At 38.1% G+C, this 27982-nt stretch overlaps 1 protein-coding gene and 1 non-coding gene across 3 annotated transcripts; both read left to right on the top strand.

Moving 5' to 3' along the window:
• Positions 1 to 1937: 1937 nt before the first annotated feature.
• Positions 1938 to 26483, top strand: RIOK3 (RIO kinase 3). Of its 2 annotated transcripts, none has more exons than XM_069468524.1 (13): positions 1938 to 2127; positions 8762 to 8877; positions 9819 to 9916; positions 10010 to 10117; positions 10322 to 10431; positions 11916 to 12059; positions 13004 to 13131; positions 19032 to 19229; positions 20377 to 20536; positions 22308 to 22388; positions 22486 to 22575; positions 23829 to 23936; positions 24853 to 26483. In XM_069468524.1, the coding sequence occupies exons 1-13, from the start codon at positions 2065 to 2067 to the stop codon at positions 24958 to 24960; spliced, it is 1512 nt and encodes a 503-aa protein (XP_069324625.1). In that variant the 5' UTR covers positions 1938 to 2064; the 3' UTR covers positions 24961 to 26483. The 2 variants fall into 2 exon arrangements, with proteins under 2 accessions (XP_069324625.1, XP_069324626.1); XM_069468525.1 differs by having other exon boundaries at positions 1951 to 2127; positions 9771 to 9916.
• Positions 15481 to 15596, top strand: LOC138383579 (U5 spliceosomal RNA). The gene has a single exon (XR_011233635.1). It is a non-coding gene; the product is annotated as a U5 spliceosomal RNA (small nuclear RNA).
• Positions 26484 to 27982: the final 1499 nt, after the last annotated feature.

Below are 27982 nucleotides of genomic sequence, written 5' to 3'. Positions count from 1 at the left end.
TTTAGGACCTCAAGGTACATTAGGGCAGGTGCATATTCTTATTCATATTTGTTACTCCACTGTTAGGGACTTAAGCAAACACTCAATAGAAATTTGCTGAATAGATGATCTAAAAAGAATATTCAGATTCTTAGTTTTATTTTCAACTTCCTGACCTTTTCTGATGTGCCCCCAATGGTACATTTTTGTCTTATACTGCATCTCAGCCTTTCTTTCTTTCTTTTTTTTTTTTGAGACAGAGTGTCGCTTTGTTGCCCTGGCTAGAGTGAGTGCCGTGGCATCAGCCTAGCTCACAGCAACCTCAAACTCCTGGGCTTAAGCAATCCTACTGCCTCAGCCTCTCGAGTAGCTGGGACTACAGGCATGTGCCACCATGCCCGGCTAATTTTTTCTATATGTTTTTAGTTGTTCAGCTAATTTCTTTCTATTTTTTTAGTAGAGACGGGGTCTCGCTCTTGCTCAGGCTGGTCTCGAACTCCTGACCTCAAGTGATCCACCCGCCTCGGCCTCCCAGAGTGCTAGGATTACAGGCGTGAGCCACCGCGCCCGGCCTCAGCCTTTCTTTCTAGTCTGCTCTTTCCCTTTTAATCTTTTCTTTAGAAATCCTTGGCTAATTTAATAGGAGTTTCCAATAACTTCTCCTGGTTGATCCTCTCTCCTATTTTTTTCTTATCCAGAATTGAGAAGTCCGTTTCATTTCTGGTTACTCTCATTTTTCCTCAACTATTTATACTCCACTCATAATCCTTTGAACACTAAGAGGGAACACGATTTCCACACACATTCACATATACGGACAACATTTGCCAAGCATAGCTCTATATCCTGTCATATAGCTAAGTTTGCCCTATTTCAATGCGAGTGTTTGGAGGATTCAGAACACATTTTGACCTGGAAGGAAAGTAGCTTGCAAGGATTGTATGCCAATCATTAATCATTAGGATCAGTATCCCAGGGCTTTCATGTATGGACAGTTAGAAATCCTGACTCAAAACTGAGTTAGGAAAAACAGTTATTCAGTAGGTATTTCTAGAATCTCTGAATAGTGAACATATAGACAATATAGAGCCAGTCCCTAAACTCAGACTGCCCGTGTTCGTTCACCACTTATTAGCTTTGCCACTAATTAACTGTAAGACCTCAAGTAAATTACTTTACCTCTCTATGCTTCGGTTTCATTATCCGTAAAACTGAGATAATGACAGAATTTACCCCCTCAGGGTTATTGTGAGGACTAAAGAGCTAAAGTATTTTGCACGGTGCATGGATATATAATAGTAAGTGACATGTAGTGCTTAGTTATCTTTTATTAGGTCAGTTTATGAGAATCTCTCTACAAAATAAGGAATCAAAACTTTTATTATAGAAACTGTTATTATTGAGTCCTATAAAAATAGGACTCAATGTTACATAACACATTTTACAAATTTCCGCATTCCACCCCCCACCTCTTAACAACAACAACAACTGAATCCGACCGTCCTCTTCAGTTCCTTTCCCTTCTCTAAATCTGCCATTTCCGTCTCCCAAACCATAGCGGTTTAGAATTACGCCGGGAAATAATGAATGAACACAGAGAGCCTGGCTGCTTTGTTTATTTATAGTCCACGCAGTCTCATCCAGTTTAACTAGACGTAGCGGTTATCTCGGGCTGCCAGGGAGGAAGCAAGGGAAGGCAGTGCGGGGAAAGGGCAGAGCCCGGGCCAGAGGAAGCCACACCCAGCCCCTGCCAGCACTGCCAATCGCGACCACAACTACCGCCTGCCGGACTTTACAGCCCTGGCCAGGCAAGCAGGGACCGGAAGTGGCCCCCAGGGATGTGGGCGGGGAAAGGTGCCTAAAGGAGGAGCCAGAGGCGGGCGGCCAATCGAAAACGACTGTGCTCGCGGTAAGGGCGGAAGAGGAGAGGTCTAGTTCCGGACGCGGCCGCCGCCGCCGCCGCCATCTGTCACTCCAGCTCCGGCACCAGCCGCAGGTCACCCCGGCCCCGTCTGTCTCTTCGGCGGAGCCTCCTGCCTGTCCTGCCACCTCTCTACCCTGTCTTATCACCGTCTTCTTTCCCCAATGGATCTGGTCGGAGTGGCATCGCCTGAGCCCGGGCCTGCAGCGGCCTGGGGACCCAGCAAGGTGAATGGCAGTCGGGGATGGCGTACCTGTCTTGGCTACCTATGCTGGTTCTCTCCGAAGGCCGAGGGAGGGCGACTTCGTGGTGGGCGACTCTGGAAGTTCTGGGACGGGACGCCGGCGACCTCGGCAATGGGAGACGGGCTGAGGGGCTGCCGGGGTGGGCGTAGGGGGAGCGGAAAAAGGCTGCGGAGGGCGGCTGGGGCTCCCAGAGGCCACCCTGAGTGGTTAGGTCTTTATTTCTTCCCCTTACCTTCTGAATCTCCGTGGCATATATTTGAGCAGGACTGGCTTACAGACGCTGACATTTGAGGGGGAACAAGCACGGTCTTGTTTTTCACGGGCCAGGTGAGTCAGCTGAACAAACAGAAAGCCAGACAGAAAGTTGGTTTAGGAAGCTGTTTCCCTAATTTAACAAGTGTGGCTATCCCTGTTCAGTAATGTCTTGTTTGGGAAGTGGTAAAAGATAAAACCCAGGAGCACCGTTCCTCCCTCGACGCCAATACTCAAGTGTACACTACATACTGTAAAACGGTTATAAATTTTCATGATTTGCCTGGGCTTTAACGTTTAAACTTTTTTCTAGAATGGCAAACTAAAAACGTTTATTTCATATTTGGTTTCTCCAGGCTGCTCCTTCTCATGATACTTTCATTAAAAGGATGAAAAGACTTTTCTGCCACTTTATTGAAGGTTTGTTTGAGAGTAGAGTGCTTCCATTGGGATTTCTGTTCCACAAATTAAGGTTGTGAAGGAATCTAGCTTTTTTAGCTTCATAATTGTTCTTTACATGCTAACAGAATATTTGCACCATTTGAAGGGTTGCCTGTTAATCTTAATAGATCTCAGGTTTGGTCTTAACAGAAAAAAGGGTAAATAATCACCTAGTAAGTAAAGGAAATTAATTTTATAAAAGTTGTCATAGGCTGTCAGAAGAATCTGAGATATTCCATTGGCAAACGCAGTTACATCTACATGTTGTGCATTTTTTGTTAAGGCCTTGTTTATAGGGTCAAGAGCAGACATAAAAGGACAAATCAGTAGATAGCGACTAATTGATATTTACATGTTATGTGTAAAGTCCTCCAGTTAAGTATCAACAACAGCTGGTAAAAACGTTAAATGAGGCAAACTCCACTAGGAATACATCCTCAACTCAGAACAAATTTCACTTACAAAACTAATAGGCCAGGCATGGTGTCTCACATCTGTAATCCCAGCACTTTGGGGGGCTGAGGTGGGAGGATTGCTTCAGGCCAGGAGTTCAGGACCAGCCTGGGCACCATAGCAAGACCCCATCTCTACAAAAAATAAAAATAATTTTTAAAAAAGACTAATTCAACAATGAAATATTTTACATCAGTCATATTCTTATTTAAGTGTACATCATCACCACTATAAAATTCTGCTTTCATCATTCAGCAAAAAAGATGCTTCTGGGGTTTATTGATGCTTGATTGGGAGAACAGTGTTTCGACAGGAAAAATAATGCGAAAGAGGCTGAAAGTACTATCACTTAATCCTTTCCTTCTTTAACCTCATGGAAGACCAAAGTGATTAACAGAAGCCTACATGGAGGATGTGGAGATTTGAGGAGGGTCTTGAACAATAAAAAGATTGTGAATACTTTTTAGTCAAGATGTCTTTATACTCTTAAAAATCATTGAGGATCCCAAAGAACTTTTGTTTACATTGGTTATATCTATTGATATTTATCATATCAGAAATTAAAACTGAGAAATTGAATATTTTTAAGTCATTTAAAAATTATATGTTGACAAAAATAACATTTTTATATTTAAATAAAACTATTTTCCAAAACAAAAATCAGTGATGAGAATAACATTGTTTTACATTTTTGCAAATCTCTTTAATGTGTGACTTAATAGAAGATAGCTGAATTCTCATATCTCCTTTTTTCTTTCATAAGTTTTGGTGGAAGTATATGAAGAAAATTCATCCTCGTAGATATGTAGATTATAGGAGGTATAATTTGAAGATGGGTAATAAGAGCACAGCAGCAATACTGACAGCAAACTGAGTTAATTTCTAAAAATATACATTTATGTCCTAAATCTACTACCTTAAAAAATTTTAGAATACAAGAATACCCAACACACATCCCATTAGCTGTCAGAGTGATGCTATCATTATATCTGATGTAGACTCTGGAAAACTCCACACTTGGGAGAATGAGAGTAAAAAAGACAGGAATATCTTACTATGAAAATTTTGACCTCACAGACTCCCTGAAGGGGTCTTGGGGATCCCTCTCCCACAGTACCAGGGTGCCAGTTACAAAATGCCAAACTGCTGATGGACAAGGAATTTCAAAGGATATTCCAGAAAAGGAGGATTGGCAAACTGTGTAGGCAAAAGTAAGGAAGTGTGTAGCTCTGTTGGAAAGCTACACAAAAAAATGGATTAGTGGTACTCCTCCAAACTCACGGTCATCAAAAACAAGGAAAGTCTGAGAAACAGCCGAGAGAAACCTAAGGAGACCTGACAACTAAACATAATGTGGTGTCCTGGATGGGTCCTGGAACAGAAAAAGGACATTAGGGGAAAACTAAGGAAGTATAAATAGAGTATGGACTTTAGTTAATGATGTATCAATATTGGTTTATTAATTGTGATAAATGTATAATACTAAGACAAGATGTTAATAATAGGAGAAATTGAGTGTATGGTATTTGGGAACTCTATCCTATCTTTGCAATTTTTTCCTGAAAGTACAAAACTACCCTAAAATGTTTTTTAAAAAATGCATTAATGTTATATAGACTTGGATCACTTTTTCCAGAGACCCATGTCTTGAGATGTAAAATTACTCACTTCAATATTCTACCTAGATAATGTATTCTAGCTGCATGGTCAGAAAAGGGACCTTGCTGTGAGTTATGGTTCTCTTGACTTGCTTCAGATAGAGGACATAATTTTTGTTATTATGTGCCTGTTTCATGTTTGGTGCTTTTGATTTTACTTGATTCTTTCTCCATAGTTGTATGCAGTAAAAAGTGGGACAGGCAGTAAAGGGTACATCTTTAGGATCTGGAAGGAAAGGGGGATGATTTCCCTCCGATCTGCAGCCAGTCCGATGTAGGAGAATGTGGTAGTCATGAAGAATCCCAGGGAACAACAGTTCAGTGGTGGCAATTTCACGAAGAAGGGAAAAACAGAGTGAGTCTTAGGGTTCTTTAGCAACAGGAAAGAATGAATCAGGGAGCTGGTTATAGGCTTGATGGGTGTCCTTTGAAGTAGAATAACTAACTGGAAAGGATTGTGTGGGATTTCCCATCAGATTATGGTGCTCTGGGGAGTTTATGTTGAACGGAATAGTGGGAAATGACTTTGAATAGCTAGGATAGAGTAAGATTATGGAGGGCTTTTTTTTCCCTACCTCCTTAGATTTTTTTTATTATTATTTTAACATTTAATAAAATTTCTCTATTAACAAATAGTGTTTGGTTTACTGAAGAGTCACAAGATGATGACAGAGGATTACCTTAAACACACCTTGTGGTACATGTTCATAGCAGGAGTGTCCAGTAAATTTTCTAAGCCCCCCTTGTGGTGGTGAACCACTTGTGCCCGCAGGGAAGGCACAAGGGGTTCTGCCTCAGCCCAGAAACTGTCCCTCACACAGCCTGGAAACATTTTATGGAGGGCTTTTGACTGCTGGTTTGAAGAGTTTGGATTTGATTTCAAAGTATGGGAGTTGGCAACCTTTTTGAAATCTTTACTTATTTACCTCTCCCAAGGAAGTTTCCTCAGTGTGAAGTGGCCCGGCTGAGCTGGCCAGTAGTGTACAGGACAGTATAGTGTCTAGAGTCTAAGGTTGGTAGCAGTGTCTTGGTGCTATTTGTGTTTTCTACGTATTTCATATTTCCCTTCCTGATCCACTGTGTCAAGGAGTAGGCAAATCTGCCTCAAAATAAAAATTACTGCCTGTCATTTTTGCCTCTTCTGAGAAATTGTCAGCTAATACTTTATTTAATACCTTAGCAGGATTAATTGACAGATGGCAAAAGACTAGAAGCCTCAGAAGTGGGTAGGCAAAAGGGCAGACTTCAAGATGGAGGAAAGGATGTTAGAAGAATAGGGATGTAGGAAGACATCAGGCCTCTGCAGCTGAGGAGCAACCTGGCAGTTCCATTCAGTAGCTCCAGTGTTTCCTTTTGGCGCATATTCCAGAAATACTTGAATCCCGCTTTATGTCCGAAGCTCTGTGCTGGGCTCTGTGGATGAGAAGACCTCAGCCTTTAGTGGGCTCCTGCTCTATTGTGGCTGACGCATTAACCCTAAAACAGTGATAGGTCCTGTACTAACAGCGTTCACGTAGTGGGATGGGGACACAAAGAAGAGGATCCATCTGATGACATTGAGCCTTATAGAGGAGTTAACATTTAATTAGTGTGAATAGAGAAGGGAGAAAAACCATTGAGAGAAAAGAATTTGTGAGGACACGAGGTGGGGGGGGTTTGAAAGCATGCCATATTTGGCATGTAATTAGTATTACTAGAGTAGGATGAAGGTTGAGACTGGAAGGATAAATTAGGGTAAGTTGGGAAGGGCATTTGTTGCTGAAGAATTTGGATTTTATATTACAGACAGTGGGACGGTTTGCTTCTTACGTTCCTGAGGGAGGTGATTAGGGAGTCACAATGCTACCAGTGCAGCCTCCAGCCCTACTACCTTTGTTCACATGTCAGCACTTCCAGCTACAGTGTTATCTTGGAGTAAAAAAACTTACGTGTCTCAGTTTTTAAATCTATAAAGTAGGGATGATATTTCCAACTACACAGTTGTTGTGTGACTTAAATAGTCTATGTAAGTTATGTATACTTACCAAGTGACTTAAATATAGTGAATATTCAAATGTCTGTTAGGTGGCTATTAGTCGTTGCCTAAGTCAATTGAGAATTCTGAGTCAGAGAATACAATACAGACTTTTGGAACCTGGACTTCTGGAACTGATCAGATGAAGTATTTCTAGGCTGTATCTTCTACCCAGAGGATACAGAAGGAAGTCAGCAGAGTCATGTGGCCAAAAGATTAGCTATGTTCTCCAGATTACAGAGCTTCAAGATTCCAGACCTTAAAATCCTCACCAGGAGAGTGCTCAATTGCTGATAAGCTCTGAGTGAATGAAAGTCACTGCAGACCTTCAGGAAGCCTCCCTGTTATTTCCAGGCCTAGCCTTAAATAAGGCTGGAACAATTCTGCAATAGGCTAATGTAGGTATGTGCTAGGGGCCAGGTGCATCTCCTCCAACTCAGGATGACACTAGATAAAACTCACTTCTGATTCATTCAGGCATGAATATATATAATTATCAGTTATCACCCTTAGGTGCTCCACCCAAATGGCCTGAACCAAGTAAATTCCTGAAGGTCAATGCTGTGTAATCTGAACAAAGGTCACCTGCCCAGTTGTCTCCAAGAGTCATACCAACAGGCCCTTAGACCAAAAGGCCGTTAGACCAGCTGGAGAGCCTATACTGGCTAAACTTGATTAAATAATTTTGTGGCTAAAACAGATATCATCATACCCTAAATTAGACACTCAATGGTGTTAAGGAATGAGTTTGGACTTTATCCTAAAGGCAGAGAAACAGTAAGAGATTTATTTTGGTTCACTTTCCTTTGAAACTGAACCAATCAGATCTGCATTTTAGAGAAACCATTGTGTTGGGTGGAGAATGAAAACAAGCAAGACTGGGAGCAGGAAGATTAGTTAGGATGCTCTGATAGTAGCCCAGTGATCAGATACCTTGGTGTAGAATCACGGAAGAGGGTTGGAGAGAGCTGGGCAAGTTCAAGAGATGCTTAGACCATCTTACTCAATATTAGTGGTCTTAATCACTAGACTATAACATGTAATCAATTGCTGCTGCTAGGTAAATTGGCTTGCCCCCTCAAAAATTATGAATTGTGAAATAAACCTACAGTTTCTATTTCAAGAAGGCCGAGACAGTGATGTCATTGAGAAAGGCCAACTGAATCTCACAGAGCATTACTTTGCTTTATTTGTATTGTTTTTTATTTTTTTTACTCTGAGTCAAGGGCAAATGTATTGAGTTTGTTTCTAAAGTTCAGAAATATAATTTTCATTATCCTTTGTTTTAGCATATCCTAAGATGTCTTGAGAGGGGCTGACATACTTTGTACACTTAGAAAGCTTAATGCTTAAATTAGAATGGGACATAATTTCTCAGTTGGCTTTGAATTGTGCTAGTAGGTGTAGTCTACTCCTATAAGAAAATCTACTTGGGAAGCCAAATTATAAGGATAAGGTAGTTTGGTGAGCAAGGAATTGGAACAAGAAGAGTTATATGAACTCATTGTTTGTTGAAGTAGCCTGGTGCTGCTTCTCAACTGTAAGGACGTACCTACCAAGCAGCCTAGAAAGTGCTTTGGGCTATTTTAGTTTACATTTAGCCTGGACTAAATTTGACCTGAGAGGTATTTTTACTTTTGAGATGATTTCTGCAAATAGCTAATCATTCATTTTGGGTTTTTAACTACATAGTTTATTTCTCAAAAGATAACCTTATTTACAAGTTGGAAAGTACTTTATTTCATTATTATGAATTGAACTGTTCCCTTTTTTTTTTTTTTTTTTAATATGTATGTAGTGTCCATGGGCTACTCCTCAAAATACAATATCTTGTTCTTTGGCTGATGTAATGAGTGAACAGTTGGCCAAAGAATTGCAGTTAGAAGAAGAAGCTGCCGCTTTTCCTGAAGTTGTGTAAGTAAAATTTACAAAGTTTCTGTTTTATCTAGCACCTTATGATAGCAAAGTTTTGGGATTTGATGAGTGTTTGTCATGACAGCTGAGTAAGAAATACATTTAGAAAAGCAGTGCAGTAGGGGCCGGGCTCAGTGGCCTATGCCTATAATCCCAGCCCTTTGGGAGGCTGAGGAGGGAGGATAGCTTGAGGCCAGGAGTTCACAACCAGCCTGGGCAATATAGCTAGCCCCCATCTCTACAAAAAAATTAAAAAATTAGCTGGACATGTTGGCACATGCCTGTATAGGAAGCTGAGATAGGAGGATCGCTTGAGCCCAGGAGTTCAAGGCTGCAGTGAGCTATGATCATGCCACAGCACTCAAGCCCAGTCAACAGAGTGAGATCCTGTCTCTAAAAAAGAAAAACAGTACAGTAGAAAGAGCACCATACCAGGAGTCTACTGATATTTGAATTTTGGTCCTGAGTCTGTGATTGGTTTTCATTATCTTGGACAAACCACTAATTCTCTGGGTTTTAGTGATTTCATATTAATGTAGCAGTTGAACTAGATGAGGCACAATTTTGATCAAGTGTTTGTAGTTATCTTTTCATAAATATTTATCTCTCACATGATTAGAACACAGAACAAATAAACTCTGGGTCTCAGTTTGAATTTTATTATAGACCCTTTAGCTTTTTCCTCCCAGCTCTCTCAGTCCTAGGTGGTGCTCTCACACGTACATGCCATTAGTCTTGAGCCTCGTTGGGCAGAAGGTGAATGGTTTCATAGAGTTCTTTCCCATGGCTTGGTACAGTTTTAACACTGAAAAGACACATCCTTCTCTCATAATTGGTAGCCTCTGTTTACACAAACGCATTATATTAAGTTTATGTTGCTTTATTTTGAATAGTGTTACTGAAGGACCATTTATTACTGGAGAAAACATTGACACTTCCAGTGACCTAATGCTGGCTCAGATGCTACAGATGGAATTTGACAGAGAATATGATGCACAGCTTAGGCGTGAAGAAAAAAAATTCAATGGAGATAGCAAAGGTACTATAACCTTGTTGTGACAACTTCATTGAGCAGTAGAAAATGCTTGTAATGTGCTCCTGAATAAATCTTTAATTGTTTTTGCCTTTTAAGTTTCCATTTCCTTTGAAAATTATCGAAAAGTGCATCCTTATGAAGACAGCGATAGCTCTGAAGATGAGGTTGACTGGCAGGATACTCGCGATGATCCCTACCGACCAGGTATCAATGCATTCATTTTCTGGGAGGGTAGAATAGAAGTACATGAAGACTAACATTTTCAATGAACCCTTTTAGTTTTTTATTTTCCTTTGAATCTTGTTTGGTAATTTACTCTTAGATTCAAATGTCTCTTCAGACAATGTTGAATGCAGCAATTTAGTCTTTGCTATTTTTATATACTTGGCTTGTCTTAATCGCCTTTAGCAAAACCAGTTCCCACTCCCAAAAAGGGTTTTATTGGAAAAGGAAAAGACATCACCACCAAACATGATGAAGTAGTATGTGGGAGAAAGAATACAGCAAGAATGGAAAATGTAAGTTACAGAAAGTATCTATTTCTGAATTGAGAGTTTTGTTTGCATAAGTTTAAAAACATAAGATTCTAAATAAATATAGTATCTTAAATTTCCAAAAATATCTTTCTTCCTTTCTAAAGATGCTTTAGATAACAATATAGCAATACCATGAAAATTCAGCCACTAATGAGAATATAAATTACCTCGGAATAAAATTCTAGAGCAATGTTGAAAAAACTAATTTGATTTACATTGATTCTAAAATTAAGAAATAGTTCTTATGAATGTAACATTCATTCTTCAGTGTATTATTTTCTATAAAATAGCATCCCTATCCAAGAAACAGATAATAGTGGTGACTGGGGGATAGGAATGGGAGGGAGAAATACTTTTTACTATATGCCCTTTTATGCTTTTTGAGTTTTTTTTTTTTTTTTTTTTTTTTTTTTTTGTATGTACTTTATTTTTTTATTTTTTTTTTTTTTTATTTTACAGAATCAAAGAGTCTAACAGTATATCTTGTTAGATACAGTATGTCCTCATAATGTATACATTATTTCTTGTACAATGATATGAAATAATATGGGAAATATTCATGATAAATTATTAAGTGAACAGTGCAAGTTAAAAACAATAGTTTCATATTTTTTTCCCCCACCCCCCCTTTCCCGAGTCAGCACTTTTTGAGTTTTTATCTTACTCCTGAACTATTCCTGCAAAATCAGAAATAAAGTATCATTTTAAAATACAGCATTCTAACTCTTTCATAAATATTGTGGTGAATATAAAACATTTAGACTTTAGAACACAAATCTTGTTAAGTAAAAATGTTATTAAATTATATCATTTCTAGAAATATTCCAGATCTGACCCTAGAACACTGCTGTCCAATAGAACTTTCTGTGATAATGGAAATGTTCTATATCTGTGCTGTCCAGTATAGTAGCCATATTTACTGTTGAGCACTTGAAATTTGGGTGGTGCAATTGAGGAACTGAATTTTAAAATTAATTAAACTGAAATATACATATGTGGCTAGTGGCTAATTGGCCTGCAGCCTAATTGGCTGCGCAGCTCTAGAACATAATTATCATGGTATGGGCATAGTTTGATATACTAACCCACTCCTCAAAAATAATTAATTATGAAATTTTATTTCTTTGGTTTGATACAGCCTTTGCAATATAGTATTACATCCTTTGGCTGATGTAAAAGCAGGGTACAAAGCATACGTACCTTGCATAGTTGAAAGACTATGTGATTAGCTATTTTTCTATGCATAGAATAAATGCCTTCCTTTGGGTCACAATTTCTTATGTAGCAGTGCTGCTCTTTCTGTTAGTTATTTTATTTTTTCTCCATAGTACCTATGGATTCTGATTTTGTAGCATGATCACCTGTTGAGTAAGAAACCTGTTCCAAGTGAAGACTAATCTTGTTGATTATTTGTTTTTTACTGTCCCCATTTAAAAGTATATCATGCTAATTCTTCTTTTTGGCAGTTTGCTCCTGGGTTTCAGGTAGGAGATGGAATTGGAATGGATTTAAAACTATCAAACCATGTTTTCAATGCTTTGAAACAACATGCCTACTCAGAAGAACGTCGAAGTGCCCGCCTCCATGAGAAAAAGGAACATTCTACTGCAGTAAGGATTCCTTTTTTTTTTTCTTCTTTGGAAGAAATGGAAAGATTTCCATTATGGAAATGGAAATCTTTCCATTATGGAAAAATGGAAAGATTCAGATTAGAAAACTTTGGGGAAAAAGCAAAACTTCATGTTGATATTTTTTTATGCGAATGGCTTTTCAAATCAAAAATATAAATAAAATCCAAGTGGCTTTGCTATTTGACTTTTCAGATTTAATACGATGATTATTAATCACTTACTCAAACCTAACATTTTAGTGGTCATAATTAATTGGATTGTATCATTTACATTGCAGCTGAAATGTTCCCAGATTTTTAAAAAAATTGTTTCCTATTACATTATTGACATATTCATAACTTAATAGTCTGTAGTGTTTTACATTAATGAAGAGCATGTCTAATATCTTGAGAATAAACTAATTTATTAAAGATTTAGAAAAACTAATGATAAGAACACTAGGAGAACTACTTAAACTTTGTGGATAAAATTAGATTTTGACTAAGCTAGTGTCTGACTCTTATAAATTAATTGACAATAATTTTATGTGTTTAAGGGGTGACTTTTAATGGTTCTTTGAGATTTTCACTTTCAAAGACATCAGAGTTATATTTATAGGTATGAATTTTATCTTGACAGCACTCTTTTCAGAGCCTTTTATATGTACATCTAGGTAAATTAAATAATAAAGGTTAAAAAAGTAAATATTTGTTTTGAAGCTGAGTGTGCTAGCTCAAGCCTGTAGTCCCAGTTTTTGGGAGGTTGAGGCAGGAGGATCATTTGAGCCCAGGAGTTTGAGGCCAACCTGGGTAACAAAGCGAGACACTGTATTTAAAAAAAAAAAAAAAAAAAGTAAATGTTTTAAATATTAGGCATTAGAAATGGTCTAGAAAATGTTTTATGATTAACAGTTATTTTCAGTTACAACGCTTTATCTTTTGCAGGAAAAAGCAGTTGATCCTAAGACACGTTTACTTATGTATAAAATGGTCAACTCTGGAATGTTGGAGACAATCACTGGCTGTATTAGTACAGGAAAGGAATCTGTTGTCTTTCATGCATATGGAGGAAGGTAAATGAGCACAATATGATACCATCTTTTCTTCCCAAAGATAATTACTCTGCATGCAAGCAGAGTAATTCTGAGTGTTACTATGGAAGGTCTAACCTAGACAAACTGTGATCTGGAGCAAGTTACTAAACCTCATCTCATCTGAATCTCATCTCATATGATTTTTGTGGGGATAAATGAGATCACATTGGATAATACCTGGTATATATTAATCTTAATAAACATTTATTTCTTCCTTTAAGCTTTCTTTCCCTCTTTTCAAATCCCACCTAAGGGTTCCCTGAAACTAGACACTATTTTAAAACAGCACAAATTATTTTAAAATGAAAGATTATTCATGGTGGTAAATTAAAACTTTACAGAAAGAATTAAAATAAGCAGTAGCTTTCATATTACCTACTCTCACCTCATAGATCTTTTCTCCAGAGATAAGCACTATTAACAGTCCTTAGTCTTCTAGAAATTTTTTTACACATATATCCTTTATTTTGTTCATACAAAAGAGATTATACTCTACATTCAGGATCTTAGTTTTTTTCAGTTAATATATTATTATAATATTATTAATATTCTGTATTGCTAGCTTTTGCCACCCCAGTTTTTAATAGTATATTCCATTGTTTGGACTATCCTTGTACATACATCTTGGTATGCTTCTGCAAATAGATCCTTAAGCTAAATTCCTAACAGTGAATTGCTGGGGCAAAGACTAATATGCATTTTTTTCCCTCTTTTTGTTAAATAGTGGAAGGCCTCATTGAATGAGGGATGTCTGATTTTGCTTACTGTTTGCGCCCCTGAGCTGGCTATTGTAGCAAACATATTTCTTGATTTCTTTTATTTTTTAAAAGTTTATTTTAAAATTTAGAAAATTTTTTTCTTATATGTCATGTAAAAGGCCAAAATCTTGAATTTGTGTTTATCATTTAATAGGGCAAATGTCATTTTCCCTATGAGCTAGTCAAATCGCAGGTTATGTATATTCTGCATGTCAGTAAATATTGCCAAATTGCCCCGTGAGGTGGTTATCCAATGTATGCTACTACTGGCAGTATGAACCTCTCTTCCTCATCTTCACAAATGCTAAGTATTACCAAACTTAATGTTTGTTGACAGTGTGAAAGATGAAAAGTAACATCTTGGTATTTTGGTGTGCATTTATTTAATTATGATTAGGTTGTACATTTTTTTCAAGTGCTTTATTAGCCATTTGTATTTCTTATCAACTGTCTCATTTGTCCTTTTTCCATTTTGTGTTATACTTAATGATATTCTATATAATGAATGATCTTTCTTTCTGGTGGAATTGGTATTGTAATCTGTACTTCAGCATTTCTAAGTTAGCAAAACTAGAGAGCTTTCGGTTTTCTACAGCTAAAAGTAAATGCTTTTAAAAAGTTTCTTAGTTTTGTTTGTAACATAACAAATTGCCACAAACTTAGCAGCTTAAAACAACACTCATTTATTGTCTGATAGTTTCTGTTGACCAAAAGTCTGGGCACAGCTTAGCTGGGTTCTCTCTCGCATATGGCTGCCATCTAGGTGTTGGCCAGGCTGTGTATTCTTTTCTGGAGCTTGTCATCCTCTTCCCTTGGCACCATTCAGTTCCTTATACCTATAGGACTGAGGTCCCACTTCCTGTTGGCTGTCAGTCGGGGGCTGCTCTCAACTCCTCAAGGCCCTGCAGTTCCTTGCCATGGGGCCCTCTCACAGACCTTTTCATGTGGCAGCTCATTCCTTCAAAGCCAGCAGGAGAATCTCATTCCAGTCTGATAAGACTGAGTCTTTTTTTTTTTTTTTTTTTTTTTTTTTAATCACTCACCTCCCCAAGACTGAGTCTTAGATAGTGAAACATAATCACGGGAATGACTAGACCATCACCTTTGCCACATAACATGACCCAATGCAGGAAGTGGCTATCCCACCCATGCTTAAGGTGAGGGGGGCGTACACGGTGTGCACACCAGAGCCTGGGATCTTGGGGGCCATCTTAGAATTCTGCCTCCCACAAAGCTCTTTTGGTTTCTATTACTTTCAGGTTGGCTTACCAATTAACAATTACTCAAATAGTAACTTGTACTAGATTTTTCAGGGAATAAAATCTAAGGCATGTTTTCTACTCTCAAAAGAACTTATGCTAGAGCCAAGAGGAAAACATTGCAGCAAGAATCATTTTATGGTCAATAAGATAATTACATAATAGAGAAAACAGTTATGCAAATGAGATCTTGTAGGGGATAGGAATAGAGAACAGAACAAGATCATTGCCAGGCACATTCAGGGAAAGCATCATGATGAAGTTAGATCTCAACCTGGATTTTAAAAATAAGTTTAAAAAAACCCAGTGTTATGCTCTGGTTTCTCTTCAGATCGCATAAATCTTTCGCCTTTTACTAAAGATTTCCGTGGAGAGGAACAACTCTGAGTCTTAAACCAATTTTTTGAGGCCTTGCGCTTGCGAGGCTTATCTTGCTGAAGAATAATAAGTAAAAAAAAAACCAAGTGTTGAGTGCAAAAGGCTGGTTGCAGAATATAGTATATCATCTATTTAAATTTTTAAAGGCATACAGAAAATAATGTATATGGATGTTTATAGATGCTTATGCATATATATACTTTATATATCTATCTTTAAAAAGGACTAGTAATAAAGCATTCATGATAGTGATTGCCTCTTGTGAGTTGGTATGGGAAATGAAACTACCTGGGTGATAATCAAAGGGAACTTCAGCTTTATCTGTAATGTGTAATTTTTGAAGAAAAATGCTAAGAATGGGAGTGTTGAAGTTTAGGCACTGAGAAGATTGGAAGGTATGTGTTTAGAGATAACAGGAAGTAAAGCTATATAAAGCAAACTGGAAACTGGTAAGGAGGACCTTAAAAGCTAGGCAGAAGCTAAGAAACAGGATGTCATTTGCTAAGAAACAGGATGTTTTTCAGCAGAATGACAAGGTGAATTTTACAAATTGGACTTTATGCTAGAGACCTTCCAAGTAAGGAATCTCTTTTATGGTATTTTTGATAGGGTGTACCTACTATATGGTTAAACTATTCCAATGACAGGGAGCTTATCATTTTAAAATCTAGCCTATTCTGTCATAATATCTTTAAATTACTGGAAATTTCTTCCCTGTATAGAGTCTCTAATCTGTCTCCCTGGAAATTGAATCTTCCATTCACCAAGTATTTGAGCACCTACCATGTGCCAGGTGCTCTTCTAGGTACTGGAGATACAGTAATGAATGGTGCAGGGAAGGTCTCTGCTCTAATAGAATGTGCTTCCCCCTCCCCTCAACCCACCTCCAAGATAATAATAAATAAAAAGGACTGAGCATGATGGCTCACACCTGTAATCCTAGCAGTGTGGGAGGCTGAGGCAGGAGGATCGCTTGAGTCCAAGAGTTTGAGGTTGCTGTGAGCTAGGCTGACACCATGGCACTGTAGCCCAGGTGACAGAGTGAGACTCTCAGAAAAAGAAAAAATAAATAGGCTGGGCATGGTGGCTTGTGCCTGTAATCCTAGCACTCTGGGAGGCCGAGGCGGGAGGATCGCTTGAGCTCAGTAGTTCGAGACCAGCCTGAGCAAGAGCAAGACCCTGTCTCTGCTAAAAAAAAAAAATAGAAAGAAATTAGCTGGGCATGGTGGCACATGCCTGTAGTCTCAGCTACTCGTGAGGCCTGAGGCAGGAGGATCGCTTGAACCCAAGAGTTTGAGGTTGCTGTGAGCTAGGCTGACGCCACGGCACTCTAGCCCAGGCAACAGAGCAAGACTCTATCTCAACCAATCAATAAATAAAAATAACAAATAAATACAATCAGGTATATGCTATGCAAATAAGGTGATGTCATAGTGACTGGTTTTGATTAGTAGGACAGGGAAGTCTTCTCTGATGAAGTGGCATTTGAATGACACATCTAGGATACGTCAAAGATCAGGTGGAAGGGCATTCTGGACTAGAGAACGACTAGTGCTAATGCCTTTGGACAGGTACAAGGTTAGTGTTTTTGAGGGAGTGTAAGACAGCTAGTCTGGTTGGTCCAAGTGCAATGGTGTTTACAACTAATTGATCACAACCAGTTACAGATTCCTTTGTTCCTTCTCCATTCCCACTGCTCTACTTGACCAACCTAAAAAAAAAAAAAAAAAAGGACAGCCATTCTGCCTGGAGCAGAGTACGTGAAGGGAAGAGAGGAGGCTGGAGAAGTAAGCGGGGGTTAGATCAGGTAGGGCTTTATAATCCAGGGTAAGGAGTCTGCTCTTTAACTGTAGTGGGAACCCAAGGTTTGAGTTGATTTTTATTTTCAAAAGATTACTTAGACTGCTGTGTGGAAAATGAATTATAGGAGGACAAGAGAAAAAGCAGTAAGATCAGTTAAAAAATATCATGGTAGTTTAAATGAGAGATGGTGGAGGTTTGGACTAAGGAGGTGATCATGGAAGTGAAGAGTAGGAGAGCATTGGTGTGTGTTCTGAAGGCAGAATGAATAGCACGTGCCATTGGATTGGATGTGGGGTGTGAGAGGATAGGTTCTGGGCCAGAGCAGCTGGTGGCGGTGCCATTTACGGAAGTGAGAGCCTGAGGAAGGGTAGGGTTAGGGTACAGTTATCGTTTTGGGCTTGTTAAATTTGAGACACCTGCTAGATATCCAGATGATGTCAAGTGGGAATTGGATAAATGGGCCTGGAGTTCTAGGGAAAGTCAGGACTGGGATAGAAATGTGAGAATTATTTATATACAGATAGTATTTAGAGCCGTGGGGCTAAAGGAAACTGCCCAGGAAGAGATTGGGGAGTGGGGTTGTCTCAGAACCAGCTGGAGAGACTGAACGGAGGAGGAGGAGGAGTCAGCTGGGAGAATATGGTACACAAATAGGTTGGTAGTTTGATTCAGATTCTGTCCTCTGGTTCCTTCCTTTTCCAGATTAACATCCTTTCAGCTATTTAAAGGTAAATATTGTCTCTCATTCCATTCACCTCCTTTTTATTGCCACTGCCACCACCATGATTCAAGCCTTTAAATATCTCACTATTGGCAGACTATTGCAGTGGCATCCCAAGTGGGCCCCACACCTCTAGCCTCTCCCTGTACCCTTCCCTCCTGACCTTACCTCATTTGATCCTCATGAAGTGTGTCTTTGAGAGTGCCATGCCCAGAAGCCCTTGAGATTTCCCACCAGCTGGGAATTCATCCAGGCTCTTCGCACATGTGCCTCTGTCCTGTCCCTTTGGTTCCAAGTTGTGTCATTCCCTCTGTCCAGCCAAGTTTTAAGTGTAGTGTGTGTTGTTCCTCAGACGTGTCCTACAGTTTCCTACCTCTGCTTTTGTTAGTACTGTTCAAATCCTACCTGTTGTCCTGGTTCTGTTTCAGATGCTACCTGTGCCACGAAGCCTTGCCTGACCTTTCCAATCAAAACGGGCCAATTCATGTACTGCTTTTATCCTCCCTTGCCCCTCCTCGCAGACTCACAGGGCAGCGACCCCTTTACTCACCTTTATATCTGCTAGGAGTAAAAGAGTTATTTTTAAAATAAGCTGTTTTATTGCTTTTGTTGCATTTGCCCCAGCACCATCCCAGGTAGACTGTAGCCTGTTTTAAAGTGTATGTCTTCATTGTATCTCAAGCTTGATTCCATAGTCATTAAGTGAAGAACATTATGTTATGGATTGTAGAAAACTGGTTGACAATGTATTTGAAAGTAACTTTTATTTAAAAAAAAATCAAACCAAGACCTAAGGTTTTATTAAGATCCAAAACTTAAAGGCTTAAAAAAAAAACAAAACGAGACTTGACACTCTTAGAAAAGGTAGATCTAATTTAGTGTTATAAAATCTTTATTTTGAAATTGTCTTACTTGTGAGCTGGCAACTTGTACTGACTTAATTTTTCTTCTTCCACTTAGCATGGAGGATGAAAAGGAAGATAGTAAAGTTATACCTACAGAATGTGCCATCAAGGTATTTAAAACAACCCTTAATGAGTTTAAGAATCGTGACAAATATATTAAAGATGATTTCAGGTTTAAAGATCGCTTCAGTAAACTAAATCCACGTAAGATCATCCGCATGTGGGCAGAAAAAGAAATGCACAATCTCACAAGGTAAAGAAAATCATTGTGCTAGAAATAATCTTGGGTAAATACCTTTTTGTATTGGGACAAAAAATCTATGCTTTGTTTTAAATTCATTTATAGAAATAATGAAAGGCCATGTATATAAACTGAATTCATACTCTTATGATGAAAAAACCATTTCCTTTTTTCTTTCCTCAGTGAAGTTTGAGGGAAACTAAGGCATTTTCTCCCTAAGACGTGCTATCTTTTAAATTCTTTCTCAAGAAATAAAACTTCCAGCATCTAATTAGGCTTAGCGTAAAATATGATTTCCCTTTTTTGTTTCAGAAAATGTTGTTTAGCACACCTAATTTGTTAATTTTGGGGGAGTTCCAAATTGCATTTTGTTTTAATTTGTTAGACTCATTTCTCAATTCTCTAAGCAGTTTATTTTCTATGAAAGAATTTGTTTTATCAACCAAGAAATTCAGTAATAACCCTTCTCATTAATAAGTCTTCCCATTATCTTAATCTGTCAAAAGCTTGATTTTAGTTTGTTCTTTTCTAAAGATGTTTACTTTCAAAAGTAATTATCTATATATATTAGTTGCAAAATTTTTCTATTTCCAAGTAAAATAATTTCCTACTGACATCTCATTCCTGCCTTTCTTAAAATTCTTCAACAGCTTCCCATAGTCTTTAGTGTAAATTCAATGACCTTTTGTGATACGGAGCTCGCCTGTCTCTGTAGCCTCAGCCCACATTTCCCTTCGTCTTACTCACAGGTCCATCTGTGTTGATTGATGTACGTTCCCATCTGTGTTGATTGATGTACGTTCCCCAAATGGATTGTGCTCTTGAACGCATTTCCTCCCACTGTCTCAATCTGGCTAATTCCTGTTCCCACCTCTTTTTCTAAGTCTTCCTGGGTGCTGTACACTCCCGTAGCTCCTAGCCATGCCTCTGGCAGCGTGGATGTCACGCTGCACTGCGATTGTCTCCTCACTTGTCTGTCATTTCCACCAGTCTGTGGGTTCCTTACGGGCAGAGGCTGTGTCTTACTGTCTTTATGTTCCCATATCGCCAGGGTAGAACTTAGTACCAACTCATCGCAGGCCCTGAGTAGACATTTGTTGAATAAATGACATATATTCTCCTTCTGATCTTTGCATTCTTGATCATTTCTTCTGTGTAGAATGCAGAGAGCTGGAATTCCTTGTCCAACAGTTGTACTACTCAAGAAACACATTTTAGTCATGTCTTTTATTGGCCATGATCAAGTTCCAGCCCCTAAATTAAAAGAAGTAAAGCTCAGTAGTGAAGAAATGAAAGAAGCCTACTATCAAACTCTTCATGTAAGTTGTGCCTTTAAAAGCGTTCACACACTGACTTTTAAATACATTTCTTCTAAACTTTAAAAAAATGTCCTCAAATATTAATAGTACTATTTCAAGGTATTACAACAAGGACAAACTGAAGTTTGTGAAGGAATGTTAACATTGAAGAGTTGTCTTTATGTCAGTATGTGGGTGTCTTGAGTAGTTTTAGAAAACTTCTAGACTTATGGAGCAAGAGAAGGCTTCATTGTTAGCATTAGTGACATAGAGCATGAGGCTATTTGTCACAAAACTTCATTAAGTAAAATTTGATGTTACTACATTTAGCAGATATAGTGCATTAGTTTGTATACTTTCTTAAATGTTATTGGCTCTAAAAGTGAAGGAAAGGAAGCAGATTTGCTCTCATTATAAGAAAGTGATGAAAATTGAAAATAGTAGGAAGTGCAGGTGTTCAAGTTGGAAGGCACATGTTAGGAATCTTGAGGAAACTAGTCATGCTTTGAAACAGCAACTTGAACACTGGAGAAACTTAATGTGCATCTTATGCAGTCTTTGCATCAAGCTGTCTTGTCATGCAGCAGCTAATGTGAATATAGAAATGTTAATCAAATTAACTTTTTAAGATATGGCTAGAGGCCGGGTGTAGTGGTTCACACCTGTAATCCTAGCACTCTGGGAGGCCAAGGGAGGAGGATCGCTTAAGGTCAGGAGTTGAGACCAGCCTGAGCAAGAGTGAGACCCCATCTCTACTAAAAATAGAAAAAACTAGCTGGGTATGGTGGTGTACACCTATAGCCCCAGCTACTTGAGAGGCTGAGGTGGGAGGATTGCTTGAGCCCGGGAGTTTGAGGTTGCTGTGAGTGAGTCTGATGCCACAGTACTTCAGCCTGAGCAAGAGAGTGAGACTCTGTCTCAAAAAAAAAAACCAAAAAGATATGGCTAGAAAGATGATCTGTCTTTCCCTGTCTCCAGTGGGACAACATTGAAAGGAAAACCAAGTCCATTTTTCTGGCTTCTTTGGGAGGTGGGGTGGCTGGGAAAGAGATGAAGTAGTGATGCACCTTTCCTATTTAATTCTATTAAGACAGGCAAACAAATCCATTAATGTTGATTTATACTATAACACTAGGGAGTCACCATCAATAATAAATATATAATGCCACTTAATTTATAAGAATATCTCTTTCCCTAGCCAGGTGTGGTGGCATACACCTGTAGTCCCAGCTCCTTGGGAGGTTTGAGCCCAGGAGTTTTGAGACTGCAGTGAGCTATGATTGGGCCACTGTGCTCCAGCCAGGGTGACAGAACTATACCCTGTATCTAAAAAAAAGAATAAAAATAAAAAATATCTCTTTCTTGTTATGTCTGGCAGGAAGTACTTTTCACCTTAGAATTGTATATACCCCATATTGGTCTTTATGGGACATTTGCCCTTTTATGAAGGGAAGTGGCTTACCTAGGTCCCCTGATTAGTGACAGTAGACACAGCTGCTCTCTTACTGGTATGGGAGTCCAGGTCTGACCCTTAGCCTCCTGATCTTGCTGTCACAAGGGCAAGGAAGTGGATTGTCACCTACTGATCCCCTTCTTGTGTTACTGTTCCCCCACGCTACCTAAACAAACAAAAAAGCCCAGTCCTAGATTGTACAAAGTAAAGGAGAAATAAGTTCTTTAATTTTGTTTTGCTTTTTTTCTAGACAATATTGGTTGATACACACATTTTAATTGCCTAAGTAAAGAGAATTGTTTTTTCATTTTCTAAATGTTTGCCTTCCCTCCTTAACAGTTGATGCAGCAGTTATATAATGAATGTACACTTGTCCATGCCGACCTCAGTGAATATAACATGCTGTGGCACGCTGGAAAGGTGAGGAGCCCGTTTTGTTAAAGTTCAGATTCCGTTACTTGATGTCAGTTATTGAATGTATCATGAATACATCACTGTATGTTTTATGTTTAAATAGGTCTGGTTGATTGACGTTAGTCAGTCTGTAGAACCAACCCATCCTCACGGCCTGGAGTTTTTGTTCCGTGACTGTAGGAATGTCTCACAGGTAGGCATGTAAACCAGTATGTCTTTTCATAGGATGTAACAGGTCTAAATATTTTTTTCACCCCTATGATAAGTAAAAGGACCATATTCTTCGGGGTTGAAGGAAGGGAGACTGGCTGCTTTCAAGATAAGGATATAAAGTTCAATTTGTCAGATATCATTTTCAGCAAGAATTTGATTCCATGTTTCACATTTGAGTAAAATGTTCAAGGAAATAAATGTGTGTTTTGCATAAACAGTCAAGTAGACATTTAATGTATGCACAGTGCTTAAACAGAAGCTGGTATACAGTAAGCCTGTGTGCTTATTACCATTATTATTACCATGAAAAGGAGCACGGTGTCCTTAGTGGCTCAGTGTCTGGCCACTGTCACTGTGAAGCAGAGTAAAAAGATTAGGTAGGGAAGGTAAAACTCAGTAAGCACAGAGCTGGGTCGTATTTGTTTGCCATTTCTAAGGGAAATGAGTTGTTAGCAATAGATTCAGATAGGAATGATCGTTCTAAAGGGTAGAATAACATCATATTGGTAGGCCGGGCGCGGCGGCTCACGCCTGTAATCCTAGCACTCTGGGAGGCCGAGGCGGGTGGATCACTCAAGGTCAGGAGTTCGAGACCAGCCTGAGCAATGAGCGAGACCTCGTCTCTACCAAAAATAGAAAGAAATTATCTGGCCAACTAAAATATATATAGAAAAAAAAATTAGCCGGGCATGGTGGCGCATGCCTGTAGTCCCAGCTACTCGGGAGGCTGAGGCAGTAGGATCACTTAAGCCCAGGCGTTTGAGGTTGCTGTGAGCTAGGCTGACGCCACGGCACTCACTCTAGCCTGGGCAACAAAGCGACACTCTGTCTCAAAAAAAAAAATAAAATAAAATAAAAAAAAAAAAACAAAAAAAAAACATCATATTGGAAATAACCTCTGAGCCTGCTTGAAAATCTTAATTCATGGGATTTAGTGAAAGTATTGCATTTACACATTCAAGGCAATGCTAAGCAGTTTTATATATACCACTCATTTTTATAGCTGTAGCAGGGTGTGGTGTGATGAACTCAATCCAGAAGGCAGAACAGATGTGTAAGAGGATGAAAAGCAAGTAGAACCTGAGCATAGTTAAACTTGAAGTGGGAAAATCAGTAGTTGAAAAACGAGGGAAGGAATTCAGTGGTGTCTTACAAGTGTATTGTTCCCTATTTTTAGTTTATAAGAGAACCTTGCTAATATCTCTTACTGACTTTCTTACATTTCTTTACTAGTTTTTCCAGAAAGGAGGAGTTAAGGAAGCCCTTAATGAACGAGACCTTTTCAATGCTGTTTCTGGCTTAAACATCTCAGCAGATAATGAAGCTGACTTTTTAGCTGAGGTGAGTGACACACGGCTGTTTTCACCTTGCTAGTGATGGAGAACTGCATAGAGGACATAACTGAAATCCAGAGCTAATTTTATCCTCCCTTCCCCTAAAACAAAATTAATTTGAAATTTTTCTTTTCTTGGGATGTTTTTGGTTCTTTGCAGGCTTAAAACTTAAAATAAACATAGAGAAAAACACTTTTTCAAGGAGTTCACAGTTTGGTTAAGATTGACAGACAACACATGGCCAGTATAGTCCTATGTCCCCTGGTTTCTTGAATGAGGAAGTTGACTGACAGACACTCTGGGTGATACAAAAAGCAGTAACACATGGTCTCTGCCCTTCGCTGAACACAGAAAGTTAGAAGTTGCCATCCTTAGACATATCCAATCATCGTAATAGCAGATCTACAGAAACATAATTTAACTCCCTCCAGAGAAGGTCTCTTAAAATTGAATAAAAAGTGAAACAGCAGTTAATTATTCCCAACTTTAATACCAAAGCAGAGAATGATTATTGAGTCTGTTCCAGAACTCCTCCATATGACTTGAGTTTGGTTCAGCTGCACTAGAACCTGAGGCCAGAGGAGAAGTAACAGGATGGTAAACTCAGCGTCTAGCACAGTATAGTTGCTCAGTAAGTAGGTATTACTGCTGTTGAATGAATACTAGAATTTTCTTTTTCTTGTTCCTCGAAAGTTTTATAAAGCACACAGTGAGACACACCTGATTCCAGTTGCTAGCTTGATAAAAATACTAAATATTTGACCCTGGTAATATGATCAAGTCAAAAACATACATGTATGTGTGAATATATGTGTGCACACACACTGTAATTCCAATTCAAGGCCAGCATCATTTGGAATATCCTCGTACCGTTTCTGTGAAGTAGGATTTTGACACATGGATTCAATGTATTAATTTTGTAGATAGAAGCTTTGGAGAAAATGAATGAAGATCACGTTCAGAAGAATGGAAGGAAAGCGGCTTCATTTTTGAAAGATGATGGAGGCCCGCCGGTACTCTATGATGAATAGCACCAACACCCACTGCTTTCAGTGTTCACACAGCGGTGATTGTCAGCTGCCAACAGCAAATTAAGTTATTGGTGACTTGAAATACCAAAACATGAGGCATATACAATGGTGCTTCTGTGCTTTTTTCCCCCTTGTACCCCATGTGCCAGACGTGTGGAATTCTTAGCTCAGCATTGAGAGAATAAAATGTCACTACCTCTCATCTTACAAACAGGATAATATAATTCTTTAACAGCTATAGGTTATCTGGCTGAAATAGGCCTAATTTTACATGACTCATGTTACAAAATGTTTTGATGAGAATTTTTAAAACTTAGGTAACATTTCCAAATGTGGGAGGAAAAGACAGGTGTGTTTAAAGGGAGGATTTTATTACAACATATTTGCTTTATTCACCTCCCTGTTTTGTGTTGTGTCTTTCCTCAAATATTTTATTGGCTTAAAATTAGCCCTTCTCAATTTTTTTTTCCAGTGTGTGGCCATGACTCTAAAGAAAAATTTATTCTCTTTAGTGGATGTTACAAATGGAAATTTGGTTTCAGAATGTCTGATGGAAATAGTCATGAGCAATGTACTTTTTATTAGTACATTTCATTTTCATGAAAATGAACTGAATTCTACTTTTGTCATACTCATTGAAAAAAAGGCATCATAGGTTTCCTAAAGAGTTAAATGTATAAGAACTTCTTAACTATGCGGATTTTTAAATTTAACTTTCAACTTCTCTACATTTAGGTAAAATGATTAGGATATAACTCATGGTGTGACTGCTCTATACTCATAATGAAAATATAAATTATCTGGAAGGACAGAATATAAACCTTAACCATGTTTGACATATTTTAATGAAATCAACGAAACGAAATTCAGTTTACATTTCACTAAAACCATATACTTACTGGTTGATTTTGAGAGGAATATAACAAGTTAATTTGAAATATTAAGTAATCAAAGTATGTATAAAATCACTTTTGTATCAAATTAACTAATTTGAGCTATCAGGCCTCATCATTAATACTTTTTAGCACGGGCTGTATAACACTTCTTTAAAAAAGTAAGCACCCTACTGGAAAAGTATATTGGCTTTGTTAGGATTGAAGTTCATTAAGCACAATGTAATCATTCCTCCTATTACTGAAGTCAGATTGGAACCACTAAAGATCCAAACCTTCTGTCTGGTAATAGAAAGTAAAAATCTAGACATCTTTTACATTGGAAAGCTTCTCTTTTAACATTATTTCAGAATGCCAAATATTTTCTTTCTAGAAGAATATTTATTTTTGTTTTGTTGTATAGCTTTTAATTACATTTCAGAGAAGTGTGATTTTGGGTAGAGACTTATTACATTTTTGAAATGTTTACTACTCTGAAATAAAGATTTACGTGACTGGTGATTATTGGCTTTATGGAAATTTCAGAGAACTAATTTTTAAAACCATTAACCATTTTTTTGTTTTTTGTTCTCTGACATACTCTGACAAAGAGCAGCAAACCATTGCTGTGTGGCATTCTTGGAGTGTGCTGTGAACATGCTTTTTAAGAAATTAAAAATGAAGAGATCATTTTAGAATTGGTTCTTTGTGTGGTTTCTTCCTGTTCCTTATATTAACTACATCCTGGTACGAAGTTACTCTTTCTGTATAAAATTAAGCAGTACTGTTTTAAGCAGATTTTTCCCCCTCAACTTCTCAGATTTAGATTTCCATCCCAGATGGCCTACTTCACATGACAAATAGGTTTTCTCTCTCTTATAGATCAGAGTAAAGTTTTCACATAGTAGAAAAAGAAAGTGTAAAATGTTGGTTTGCTAAGTAAAGAATCAAATACAAATGGAAAATATATAAAATAGGGAAATAGGGATATTTTACCTCACATTAATGGAAGTAGATATATGAATAGGTATAAAATAAGTTATCAAAATAAGGATGACTGTAGAGAACTTTTCTTTCAACAAGATAATTCACTGCCAGTTTCCTTTTTATTTAAAAAAATGAGATTTTTTTCTTGCTTACAAAAGTAGGGCATGTTCATTTGAATTTAAATATTATAGGAATTTAGAAATGATAAAGTCTCTTCTGTTCCAAAAACTACTGCTTATAGTGTGGCATGCATCCCTGCCAATTTTTTTCCCCTTCAGCATATGTTATATTATTTTCTTTTTTTAAAAAAAAATCTTTGAATAAAAAGCAAGATGAAGTGAGGCAGCTGATGGGGAAACGTTGAGCATGGTAGGCTTCCTAAGGAAGACAGAGGAGATAGTGTTGGCCCTGAGATGTGTTAGAGAACATTTTTTATTGCTCATCAGAAGGGATTGCTCTCTGCACCTTTTGAAATTCCTTGTACTTTTACAGCACTTTATAAATGGAAAAAAGTTCACCTGTGATTTTATTTTCAAACCTTGATTCCTTAGGTTTTTGAAGATATATACTCTTCTTACTCTTCTTTCTTTCCTTTCTTCTTTTCTCTCACCTCTCTCTCACTTCTCTCTCTCTCTTCTTTCTTCTTCTTCTTCTTTTTTTTTTTTGGTAGATATGAGGTCTCTCTATATTGCCCAGGCCTGTCTTGAATTCCTGGCCTCAAGCAATCTTCCTGCCTCAGCCTCCCGGGTAGCTGGGACTACAAGCATGTGCCACCATGCCCAGCTAATTTTTTCTATATATATTTTAGTTGGCCAGATAATTTCTTTCTATTTTTAATAGAGACGGGGGTCTCACTCTTGGTTAGGCTGGTCTCGAACTCCAGACCTCGAGCGATCCACCCGCCTCGGCCTCCCAGAGTGCTAGGATTGCAGACGTGAGCCACTGCGCCCGGCCTTGAAAAGTTAAATTTGAAGCAAGAAGAAACAAAAGTTCATTGCTTAAAGTATTAGTGTATAGTTAAGTAACAAAACCATTTATTATTTTTGAAGTACCATATTTATAAAATGCTAAAACAAACATTGGACAGAAGAATTGAAGCCTGTTATAGACTCAGTGTGTCCCCCTCAAAATTTATGTTGAACCCTTATCCCCTAATGTGGCTG

This window comes from Eulemur rufifrons, chromosome 5 (genome assembly GCF_041146395.1).
Source record: "Eulemur rufifrons isolate Redbay chromosome 5, OSU_ERuf_1, whole genome shotgun sequence".
In the NCBI taxonomy this organism is placed as follows: domain Eukaryota; kingdom Metazoa; phylum Chordata; class Mammalia; order Primates; family Lemuridae; genus Eulemur; species Eulemur rufifrons.
Note: the sequence above shows the minus strand (reverse complement) of the source record. Positions and strands in the feature narration are given on the sequence as shown.

Excerpts from the sequence above, each read along its gene's own strand:
- RIOK3 (XM_069468525.1), top strand. The coding sequence starts at position 2,065 with ATGGATCTGGTCGGAGTGGCATCGCCTGAGCCCGGGCCTGCAGCGGCC. Across the intron at positions 8,878-9,770 it reads GCCGCTTTTCCTGAAGTTGT|TGTTACTGAAGGACCATTTA; the intron begins GTAAGTAAAATT and ends TATTTTGAATAG. Across the intron at positions 19,230-20,376 it reads GAAATGCACAATCTCACAAG|AATGCAGAGAGCTGGAATTC; the intron begins GTAAAGAAAATC and ends TCTTCTGTGTAG.